At 42.5% G+C, this 12,390-nt stretch overlaps 1 protein-coding gene across 2 annotated transcripts in view; it reads right to left on the bottom strand.

The window, feature by feature from the left end:
• usp34 (ubiquitin specific peptidase 34) overlaps window positions 1-11,857 on the bottom strand; it is a 73,860-nt gene extending 62,003 nt beyond the window's left edge. For both annotated transcript variants that reach the window (XM_053476669.1, XM_053476670.1), the window contains exons 1-2: window positions 11,404-11,857; window positions 1,422-1,509 (exon numbers count right to left, since the gene is read on the bottom strand). In XM_053476669.1, coding sequence (XP_053332644.1) covers window positions 1,422-1,509; window positions 11,404-11,446 — 131 coding nt within the window. In that variant the 5' untranslated portion in view covers window positions 11,447-11,857. The remainder of the gene's footprint in view (window positions 1-1,421; window positions 1,510-11,403) is intronic.
• Between the last annotated feature and the right edge of the window lie 533 nt (window positions 11,858-12,390).

Raw genomic sequence — 12,390 nt, 5'->3', positions numbered from 1 at the left:
TTTATTTACTCAAGATTCTTCCATCAGAAGAGAATAATATGATTTATTAGAGGGATAAGAGTTGCGAAAGAATTAAAACGTGAAGCAAGTACGAGAAAAGTTCAGGAAAAAAACAAAACACACAAAAGCTAAGTTTAAGGAAAAACAAAACTAACAAAAATAATGAGTTCGAGTGAAAAGCACATGGACATAAAGAGGAGGAGTTAAGGGAGCGAATAAAAAGGAAGAAAAGGTGAAGGTAATCAAAAAGGCGGACAATTGATCAGGAAGCAATCGAAAAATATGTAGAGAGAGAAAGTTGTTCAGAGAAGAAATTAAATAAATAAGTAAAAACACTTGAGGTCCGAATTGAAAATTGAGTTTACGTCAAACAAAAATGATAAAAGGTAAATTCAGGAAACAAAAATAGATAAAAGAGGAACCGGACTCTACAGGGAGCCCATCCTCATCTGGGTGATAACGGATAACGGAAATAAATAAAAAGTTAAAGTAGGGATGGGAATCACCAGTCACGTCCTCATAACATCTCGGGTGGACAATCGATTGAAATTGCGATTTCCGTAAGTATCACGCTTTTATAAATTTCTCGACTCGATATTGGAATTTCACCTGATTTTGTGACGATTTGAAACCTTTGGTCACGGCCAGTCGAACCGGAAATCAGACGACACTAACTTTCTATCGATTTGAGCGAGCGTGGGGCGACACGTCAATCACCACACTAAAGAATAAGGAATCATAACTACTTCTAGTTAAACGCGGGAAAGTTCCACAGAACAAACAATAAACGGAGAAAAGGTGAGATCGGGGGGGAAAAAAACGGAAATGGAACAAAAGCGATTTCAAGAAACGCATGTGGGTTCAGGGAAACAAACTCAAACAGGGAGGGGAAATTTAGAACCAGCGGTGGTGGGATCATCAGAAGAGAAATGCAAAAAAACAACTAAGAGAGACAGAAGACGAGTGTAGGGAGGAAGAATAAAACAAGACTTCAGGAAATAACTGCAAAAGGAGTTAAAATTAAGCTAAAAAAAACAAACGTAATCCCGTTGGTTAGAGCAACAACACACTCAGATCTCACACAGGCAGGTGTGTGTGTTTTGTTTCGATTGGTAATTTTCTGCATAAACGCCGGCTGGATAATTAAGCGAGCGGGGATTTCCCCTGTAGCGCGTCCCGGACCGAACGGCTTTAACGAGCGGAGAAGTGGGCCAAAGGTCACGCAACTGTCCAACACTCAGCCATTCAGAGAAATGAAAGAAAAACAAACACAAAAAAAAAAAAGAGTCAACTATAAAGAAGAGTAAAGCGACTGTGAGTCAGCACGGAGGAAATCACTGCTGTGTGTGTAGACGGTACAGAACACTGAATACACGGGTGAATAAACAGGAAATAAATGATGAATGAAAGAAGGAGCTGACCTCTGTGTCCATGTGCCGATGTAGCTGAAGACTCTTAAGGCATGGTCCTTCTTTAACTGCAGGCCGTCAGAACTGTCTGCATCCGAGACTGGAGATGGGGACAGAGACACGTAAGAGACTCGTTCATGGTTTAAAAGACAGGTCACCATAGTAGGTGTGTTTTGATGAGACGTTTCAACATCCGTGAGATTCTGCCAGGGTTTAATAAGAGACTTTATAACAGTCAGAGGACAAAAACACACCCCTGCTTTATTAAACTGCTGCCCTTCTTCTTCTTTGCTCATTTTCTACCACAGCGTTTCGGCCACTTTTCCTGCTGCCATTATTCCTTGGTGCCATTATTTATTCTTCACTAAGCTGCCATACGCTTTTTCTGCTTTACTTCCTTGTTGCCTTCCTCGCATGTTGCATTTCTCTTGAACACCGTTACGTGTTGCCTTTCTGTACCCCACCTTCGTCTTTCCTGATGAATTAAATTTTACCGCTTTTCCTGCTGCCTTTCTACCATTCCTTCCTGGTGCCATCTTGCACCTTTACCCCTCCACTGCCCTCTTGCACCTTTACCCTCCACTGCCCTCTTGCCCCTGCAATGGCCTCTTGCCCCTTCTGCCCTCGTGTCACTCCTGCTCCTTTCCCGTCTTGCCCTCTCGCCCCTTCTGCTCCTTTCTTGTCTTGCCCTCTCGCCGCTGCTGCCCTTTTCCCGTCTTGCCCTCTCGCCGCTGCTGCCCTTTTCCCGTCTTGCCCTCCCGCCCCTGCTGCCCCTTTCCCGTCTTGCCCTCCCGCCCCTGCTGCCCTCTCGCCCCTGCTGCCCCTTTCCCGTCTTGCCCTCTCGCCCCTGCTGCCCCTTTCCCGTCTTGCCCTCTCGCCCCTGCTGCCCCTTTCCCGTCTTGCCCTCTCGCCCCTGCTGCCCCTTTCCCGTCTTGCCCTCTCGCCCCTGCTGCCCCTTTCCCGTCTTGCCCTCTCGCCCCTGCTGCCCCTTTCCCGTCTTGCCCTCTCGCCCCTGCTGCCCCTTTCCCGTCTTGCCCTCTCGCCCCTCCTGCCCCTTTTCCCGTCTTGCCCTCTCGCCCCTCCTGCCCCTTTTCCCGTCTTGCCCCTCCTGCCCCTTTTCCCTCTTGCCCCTCTCCCCTCCTGCCCCTTTCCCCTCCTGCCCCTCTCCCCTCCTGCCCCTCTCCCCCTCCTCTGCCCTTTCCCCCTCCTCTGCCCTTTCCCCCTCCTCTGCCCTTTCCCCCTCCTCTGCCCTTTCCCCCATTATTTCTCTGACACCGTCCTTTCTCGTTCACTAAATTGCCATTCTTGCTCTTGCTGCCTTACTTCCTGTTGTCCTCGCTGCCTTACTTCCTGTTGTCCTCGCTGCCTTACTTCCTGTTGTCCTCGCTGCCTTACTTCCTGTTGTCCTCGCTGCCTTACTTCCTGTTGTCCTCGCTGCCTTACTTCCTGTTGTCCTCGCTGCCTTACTTCCTGTTGTCCTCGCTGCCTTACTTCCTGTTGTCCCCGCTGCCTTTCCCCCATGCTGTATTTCTTACTGCCTTTATTAGTTGCCTGTCTGATTGTTAAACCTGTCCCTGGTTCACGTGGCTTTAATTCAGTGCAGTAGAAACATCACTAACACACTAACACACTGATCTCTCGCTTACCATTACTGTTTCACAAGATACGACCGAGAGAGAGAGAGAGAGAGAGAGAGAGAGAGAGGGAGAGAGAGAGAGGGAGAAAAGAGAGAGAGAAAAGAGAGGGAGGGAGAGATAGAGGGAGAGAGAGAGGGAGAGAGAAAAGAGAGGGAGGGAGAGATAGAGAGAGGGAGGGATTTGGTTTTGCTCGGTTGAGCTTTATTAAACTACCCCACTTTTTTCCCCCCAAAGTGTGTGTGTGTGTGTGTGTGTGTGCGTATGTGTGTGTAAAGTGTGTGTGTATATAAATGTGAATATGTACCAAGTAGAACTATAAAACTAAAACATAACATGTTCTTCAGGGCTTTTTTTTTAATGACCTTGACAGTCATGACATGTCTCTGGTTTCTCACACACAAACACACAGAGGTGCTTATTAAACCACAAATCTTCCTTCTCTCTCTCACACACACAAACACACACACACACACACACACAGCAGAGGCAGAGTGGTTAGCAGTGAGAAAAGATGCAGAATATAGGATGTGTGGGTGAGATTACACATTCCTGAAAAACACACACACACACACACACACACACACACAGGCGTGCGAAAAAGACTAAAGCCCAATCCCAATTCTACCCCTTACCCCTTCCCCTTCCCCTACCCCTCGCCCCTTCCCCTTGTCCCTTAAAACGAAGTGGAAAGGGGAAGGGTTAAAATATTTCCCCTAAGAAATGAGACACCACTACAACACTGTTATACGTCATCATACGTATCCGTTCATTTACATGTACACATACAGTATGGCCGTAAGCAAAACAATCAATGCGTTACCAAAAGCTCGGCAAACTGCCGTGCTACTAAACTTTCATATTTGTTTGTAGCATGTAGTAAAGTGTATATGACATAAAAATATATTTTTGTAATATTGCGCAATCGGCGCTATCCGCTAGCAAACTTTAGCGGTTTTTTTGCAAACGTTTTTTTACAAAACATCACCATAAACACAAACACAAGACTAAAATTAATATACATATAATAAAAACTTGTCATAAAAATCCTTATTAATGGCAAAAAATCGTTAAATGTACGGGTCTGCTTGCTCGAGTGAGCGGCCATCTTGAAAATTTCGTTAGCCCTTCGTTTGAAGTGAGGTCCCGAAAAATCTTCGTTTCGAGGGCTATCTGGCCCTTCCCCTTAGCCCTACCCCTCCAACCAAAAGAGAAATGAGACACCCCTACCCCTTCACGTGAACGCGCCAAACGGAGGGGTAGGGCTAAGTGTAGGGGTAAGGGGTAGAATTGGGATTCACCTTAAGTCTAAGGTGAAAAAAAAAAAAAAAAAGGGAAAAAGGCAGAATCAGGACGTTTGACTCCCTCTGGACTCGAACTGTACGATAAACTGGGCGAGCACCAGGGTTTGTCACGGTCGCCATGCCGACCACTGCTTTCCGTCGAGTCCAAATGGGTGGGATGAAGGTAAATACTATGATCTGATCATGAAGTAGAGTCTCCGAGTGTCCACCGTGTCAGGAGCTGGGAAGAGCGGTAACCCCCTCTGTGATGTGCTGCTGTAGGAAATTAATCAGCTCCAGGAAACAGCCGGGGCTCCGCCCCCTCACAACGCCCTGAAGATTAGTATTTTTCTCCAACAGCACAACCTGAAGGGTGTTGTTGCTCAGTCTTTGTCTCACACCCAACAACACACACGGTTAAATTAGAAATAAATTCATGACTTATTTACTGATGTTTGGGGGGGTTTGGGGGGAAGAAAAAAAAAAAGAGAGACAGCAGTGATGTCACAGCCCATCTGTAACATCTGTTTTTTTTGAAGGAGACAGAGAGAGAGAAAAAATGAGAGAGACAGAGCGACAGAGAGAGAAAGAGAGAGAGAGACAGAGGGAGAAAGAGCCAGACAGAGAAAGAGAGATCCAGAAAGAGACAGACACAAATCTCCAGAAGAGAGAAAGAATGAAAGAGAGACAGAAAAAGTGGGACTGAAGGAAAGAGACAGGCAGACAGAGAGAAAGAGAGAGAGATGCAGCGAGAGAGAGAGAGAGAGAGAAACAAAGAGATAAAAAGTCTGACGGACAAAGGGACAGACAAACAGAGTGAGAGACAGACAAATATAGAGAGAAAGCGAGAGAAAGAGAGTCAGAAGAGGAAAAAGTCAGATAGAATGAAAGACAGACAGGAAATAAAAGTGAGAGAGAAATCCAGTCAGGGAGGAAGAGAGAGAGACAAAGGGAGAGAGAAATGAGAGAGGGAGAGAAACCAAGAGGTAGACAGAAAGAGACAGACAAATAGAGAGACAGACAGAAAACAGTGTCAGACAGACAAAGAGAGAGAGAGAGAGGGATTTATCCCGAACACTAATAAGGCGGTAAAGGCCCGGCTCACAGTTACCATGACAACAGGGGAGTCACTGGACTTGGGTAAGGTTCTCAGGTTCACTCGAGCAGCTGGACGGCTTTGACCTCGTCCTGCTCACAATCCCGTCCTTTTCTTCTTCTCCCCCCTCTTTCTGCTTCTCACGCGCACTAACAACAGGTCATATGACACGCCGCGGAAACGTCCGCCTCGCCTCCTCACACTCGCTCCAACACACAACCTCTTAACAAAAAAAAAAACTTTGAGCCGTCTGTTCTCGCTGAGACGTTTTCGCTCGATCCTGCGTTTCCGTCCCTTTTAGTTTTTCACACCGGACATAATGATGGGGACGGGTGAGAACTTCCTGGGCCAGAACACTACACTCCACGTCCAGATATTCATATTCACAAAAAACAAATAAAAACGATTCTAGTCAAGCTTTTATTTTGCAAATGCGTAACTATAGAAACGGGATTTAAAAAAAATGAGAGAGAGAGAGCGAGAGAGAGAGAGAGAGAGAGAGAGAGATCTGGACGACTGACTTTACAACAAGCAGAAAAGTTAGCTCATGTCTCTGGCCTGTCTCGTCCAGATTAGTCACCTAAACCCCTCAGTCCCTCCGCTGAACTACATTTTCGTGTCTGATATTTTTTCCGACGTCACTCTGAGTGCTGAACCGTTACCCAGCATGCTTTGGGCTGATACTTTTTACCTCACAAAAAACTACTGGACTAATAAACGTTAAAAAATTCTCCGTCCCGGATTTCGTCCAGATTCCCTCCATCACATCAGCATCAGTCGGTCACATTAGACACTCATACACCAGCGCACTCTTCATTATATATTATTATATATTATTAATTCTATATTTATTAGTACAGCTGAGTTTCCTTATATTTTTCTCATATTGTATATTTTGTCTCATCTTCTATAGATACATTTTTCTTTCCTTAGCTAAAGTTATTTTCTACATTTTACTTTTTATTTTACTTCCTATTTATTTCCTATTAATAATCTTTTTATCACAGGCGGACGTTTAAGCGTTACACTGCATATCGTACCGTGTGTGAGACAGAAAATTTTAATCTGAAGTTAAAGAGTCAGGGACCAGGGTTGTCTGGGTTTTCAGTTTGCTTGGCCGTGACGGTGATCAGCCTCGGATATAAACGGTCCTGTAGCGAGTGCAGAAGCTTAACTCATTACACTCCCGCCTCTAATCATCAGCAGCACTAACCAGCTCAAGATGAGGTGCGTTAGAAGCCACACGCGCTCGCGGCCGCTCGACCCTGAGCGCTCACCCTCTACTTTTTGAGACTTTGGAGGAATTTAAGGTGATAAAACGTTGCCATTTCTTCACTTTCTGAACTATTTACACATCATCTCGTATGGTAGAAGTGAATTATTCGATGAGTTTGTTTAGAAATTATTATAATTATGGCGGAGGCCAGAGATACGCGCTGCTCAGTTAAATGTTAAACTCTTGTATTTACAGTTGGTTAAATGCCGCGCCTGGATTTTAAGTGAGAAAACTTTAATTACTTTAATTTAATTACTCATTAAACTTAAAACTGTTAGAAAATCTGAGAAACTTTTAATATCGATTTGGGATATTAATAAAATTGTGATACTTATAGAATATAAGCAGAAACATAAAAATTAAAATGCATGTGCGCTTAATGTGCATCTGATTCACAGGACTTCAATGAAGCAGAGGCACACTTATACATTTAAGGTTAGTTACCCGCCCCCAACACACACACACACTCGCTTTAACCTTCCCCAACTCCAAGACTGCTTTACATATCTAAGAAATGGTTTCTGAACTACTGTACAGTAAACGTACGAGGCTAAACACCAGGGATAGTGATTTTAATTTTAAATTCGTGACGTTTTACATTCTCTTATAAACGTCTGAAAACTAAAGATGTGAGACGTCATGTCTTTAACTCTGTCGTTCATATTTCGCCGTCGAGTTACAGTCCGAAAAAAAAAAAAAAGGAAAAAAAGTGCCACCTTGTCATAAGGTCACCGTCTCTATGGTAACCAGAGATAAAACTTCTAAGCTTTAAAAATTTGTCTGATTCAATAACAGCGTTCTTAATACGCGGATATCTCTTACACCGCTGTCGCTCGCATTACTGATGAAAAAAAAATCTATGAGAGAGAGGGATATGTGTGTGTGTGTGTGCGTGTGTGTGAGAGTGGTGTGTGACCCGCCACGTGCCCCGCTTGTCAAGCCGCCTGCATGTGGAGAACAAGCCTGATTTGTTTCTCAGAGCGTAGTCAGTGTTAGATAACCACAACCTGCAGATCTCTCATTTACTATCAGTTGTATCAACACACACACACAACGACATGTGGGGGAGATAACTGCTCACATATGTCAGCTTTAGAGGTCAAAGATCAAGCTACATGTGGACACATGGGCCTGCCACTCAACAAAGAGAAATGCATGTGTGTCTGTTGTCGCTGTCTCTCTCCCTATCACACACACACATGCACACTGAAAGCAAGAAGAGAGCCAGTAAACTGACACACACCTCTGAAAAGCTAGTGCTGTTGTATTTAGTGGTTCTGCTGTTCATCTGCTGGAAATATAACTAGTATTTTTCTCCAGTTTTGAGTTTAGGTTAGGCTTCCCATTGTTTTCAAAGCGTTAGGATTGGCTACAAGGATTCAGTCTCGTGTCCACCTGATTAGATGCTTTACTACGTTTAATATAAAAAGCCAATCAGTGCTCCGTCCTCAGCCAGAGACCCGGTGGATGAAAGTAGGTATGTGAAGACGGGTGGGAGAGCGTCGTTCACTTGCGCGTTGACACTCTCCGATACAGCAGGTGGCAGTATGCATCTAGTCAGCATTAAACACAGAAGAAGAGAACGAGGAGGCTAATCTTCGCGTTATGCCTGTTATTATTGATATTTCAGAGGAAAAAAAGTCAAGAGCTCACGATGCTCTCCTTCCTTGCTGTATCAACTTCGGCTGTGTAGGTCCGAGCACGTGCACACAGAGATTTCCGAGGAGACACTGAGGCGTCCGCTTCTGTTTTTAGATACGATTGGCTTCTATATCTGATTTGATCCGTGCCCTTCATCCCTACACAATGACAGGAAGAGCTGACATCAAAGTATCCAAAAATGGTTATCCCTGTGGTAACTTTTTCTGACACCTCCTGCTTAAAACCCAGAAACCCAGAAGGATTGCGAGTCCCCGCTTTCACTGTCTGCATTTAGAATGAAAATCAAGATGAAGCAGGCTTTTGTCCTTCTGCTCTACATGAGGTTTCTGTCCACCCTGAGCTCGCCTTAGAAAACCCTGGATATGTTTGGACAGGTTGTACCGCCCCCAGTCAAACTCCTCCCAGACCACCTCATCAAGTAGACAAGGGCACGGTTCCCGAGCGTGGAACAATTGTGTTCTTACTGTTCAAAATGAACCAGACTTCTAGGTCAAGTGTTCTTAGAAACTATCCGGGATCTATAATGTAAAAACTTACTATTGACTCCTATTGGGTCAGATCAGACATATATCATTATATATCTTATATATCTGATTATAGGTGGTGGCAAAGTCTCAGATCATTCCGACAGACAAAGAAAAAAAAAGAAAAATAAAGAAAAATAAAGATTGTCTGATTAGGGAAAAAAAAATGCATTTGAATCACTTCTTGCATTAGCCTACTAATCAGAAAGTCCTGGGTTCAAACCCAAGCACCACCAAGCTGCCAGTGTTGGGCTCTCGAGCAACACCCTAACCCTGAACTCCTCCAATATATAATGATATAAAAATCTAAGTCGGGCATCTGCCTAAATTCCATAAATGTAAAATGTGGCCTAACTGATGAGTGATGTATTTGTGGTATAGATAAAACAATCGCAAATATAGCGTCTGCATGCTAACCAATCACAAGAGACCATACCGAGTTAAGGAGCGGAGGAGGAGGAGAGGAATAAAAGGAAGCGGGGGGTTTTCCTTTCTTTCTTTGCGTTTGAAAATTCAGAGTTTGAAGTTTTACTTATAAGGCACATCACCAAGAAAAGGGCAAAAATAGATCTTAACCTCAGAAGACCGCGACTCAAATGTTGTGTACGTCACAATTTCAATCTATTAACATACACATTTTATCTCTACACACACAGCACCACTAATCCAGCACTGTTCTTTTTTGTAGGTATATTCAATGTATTTATACTGTGTGTGTGTGTGTGTGTAAGATTACATACACCTTTTTTTGCATGTACGGGACCAATGAAACGTAGAAGTCCATGAGTGGCCTATTGACAATAAATAATGTGGTACATGAGGGTATGGGTTCATGTGTACAGGGGTGAGAGTGACTTATGTACAGAAGGTGAAGTAGATACACGAATGCACAGAGATTTGGAGAAACAGAATGACAATAACGATGACGTGACATTTAATTAATATGAACTCAGACTGTGTATAAACTAATCAGTTATCATCACAATTCAACCTTTACTACAACTCTGTGCACCTGTACATTTAAAAAAAATACTGCAAACTCAGTGTTATTGTAAAACAGTCCATACGGTAACCTCACTAAAATGTTTTTATTTATTTCACTAAACACAACGCAGTGTATTGTTAAAGTTTCTCATTATGGAGGCCATAAGCTCCTTTGTAGTTCTGCCTATAACCTTATACTCTGTTAGCTAGCAGGCTAACACTTACAACACAGCTAGCAAACCAACACAGACAACGCCAACGCATAGTAATTATAATATTAAAAGCATTAATATCATAAATATTACAGATATAATGACTTAACACCGTGTCAACTCTGAATGATGTTAAAAAAAAATCTTAACCAGACGGTTGCTGGTGGCAACAAGCGCCGTTAGCTTCTACGGCTAACGAGTTCGTTAGCTAATTTAGCTAACACTTGTACCATGGGGGATAAAACATAACCCCAAATCGACAACACATCCAGCATTTAACAAATTCATATTTGCACAAAATGCATGGATGTTATTTTAAACATTTCAATGCAAAAAAACAGCAAGAAATTTCCCTCTTTTTTTTCTTTAAAGGTTAGACCATTTTGATTGCTAGCAAAGAAAGGCTAGTCAGCTAGCGAAAACACAAACAAGCTAGCTGTCATTTTTTTATTGTCATAACCACGAATCTAAATTAATATATATATTTATAACTTCATGAGTGGCTGGGACGGTGTAAAAGCTTGTATAATTATTGTAGAGACACGGTTAATAGTGAGGTCAAAAACAAATAAACAAAAAAACAAACAAAAGAAGCAATGTTGTTGATATGGCTAATAGGGCTAATGCTAGTTAACGTAAATATATATATTTTAAAAAGCATGAAAATAAAATAAAAGTGTGATTCGGGGGGAAGCTAAATGTGGACGGATTAGTGTTAATACGGGCAAATATATAAGTGAGTATAATGAAGAAGAATGAAGAAGTTTGTAGAAAGTTAACGCTGATGTGCTTTAGTTAACATTAATGATATGATGCTGTGTGAACGTGTGTTACTGCTGTGTGCTTTGTGACGTTATCAAGACAGTGTACGCGCACGGGGATGGTCAGGATGTAGGTGATTATTATTATTTATTTATTTTTTGCGTGTGTGTAATAAAGTAAATCATGAAAATAAGCAGGTCTCCTGAGTGATGCACAGAAACACACACACACACACACACTCACGGAGAGAGAGAGACCAGATTGTAGCCACGAGCACACTGATCAATGACATGCGTGCAACATTTGACATTCAGATCAAAAGCACCGCAATAATCAAGGATCTGGGCCTAAAACCGAATAAAAACTACATGTGTGTGTGTTTGTGTCTGTGTTGCATGATTGCAAGAAGTCCATAGAGAAGTTAGTGCAAGCCTAGGACCTGGGGGGAATTGCATTTTAGATGCACACACTCCTAATAAAAATACACACGCGAATAATACTGCTAATAATAATAATACTAGAAATAATAATGCTTATAATGCTGATAATAATACTACTTACTTTCATTCAGCACCTCCACCAGTTCGGCGCAGTTCTCACACATTGTTCATGAAGAAGTAAGGAAGAAGGGAGTGTATTTAATTAGAGAAGAAAAAAACAAAAAAAACAAAACTCTAGTGCACAAGTCAAACCATTGGAGATTATGGATAGATCCTAAACATTCCGCCAGCTGGAAGTCTTTGTTGTAGTGTTCTGTTTTGTTTTTTGCTTTAAAAAAAGGAATAAAATAAAATTGAGAAATAGGCCCCCCCGACGCAATGCTGGATTAAATGCTCCTTTCGTTTCTTCTCCAAAAAAATAAAGCAAGAATAAATGGTATTTAGGAAACGCTCCGGAGGAGAAATAATAATCTCCCTCCTTGCTGTAAGGAGGTGCTCAGAGACAGTATGGAGAGTCGGGAGTCAGACTCCAGCCGGAGCGCAGCTGAACACAGCACACACAGCCGCCATGTTGAAAAGGGGGCAGCGGCGATCAGGGGCACGATCGGCTCTTTCCGGAGCGTCTCCTCCGCCGCGCTCGGCACTTTCCGGAAATCTCGCGATCGCTCCGATCATCATCAACATCGCGCACGGCGAGGGAGGGGCGGGGCTAGGGCTGGCGGGGCTTTGTCACGTGTCCAGCTACTTCAACCCGTTTTCCACGTGGTAAAATTATTACGCGACGTTTTTTTTTTTTTTTTTTAATACTATTTGTGTTTGTTTATTTGTATTAGGGTTTATTGCCATATTACCTTCACATGCTACTTCATGGCAGATAAATATTAAGCATTTATCTAATTTATACAAACCAATATGATATTATGTTATAGATGTTTGTTTATGGTATTATTATTATTATTATTATTATTATTAATAATAATAATTCTGTTGTTCTGTTCTGACAGGTTATTGTTGAATTAAAATTTAATACACTTTGAATAAAATGTAATACGGTTTAATTCTTTCAATATTGTTATTATATATTTTTTTATTTAATTATTTCAATATT

This window comes from Clarias gariepinus, chromosome 18, assembly GCF_024256425.1.
Source record: "Clarias gariepinus isolate MV-2021 ecotype Netherlands chromosome 18, CGAR_prim_01v2, whole genome shotgun sequence".
In the NCBI taxonomy this organism is placed as follows: domain Eukaryota; kingdom Metazoa; phylum Chordata; class Actinopteri; order Siluriformes; family Clariidae; genus Clarias; species Clarias gariepinus.
Note: the sequence above shows the minus strand (reverse complement) of the source record. Positions and strands in the feature narration are given on the sequence as shown.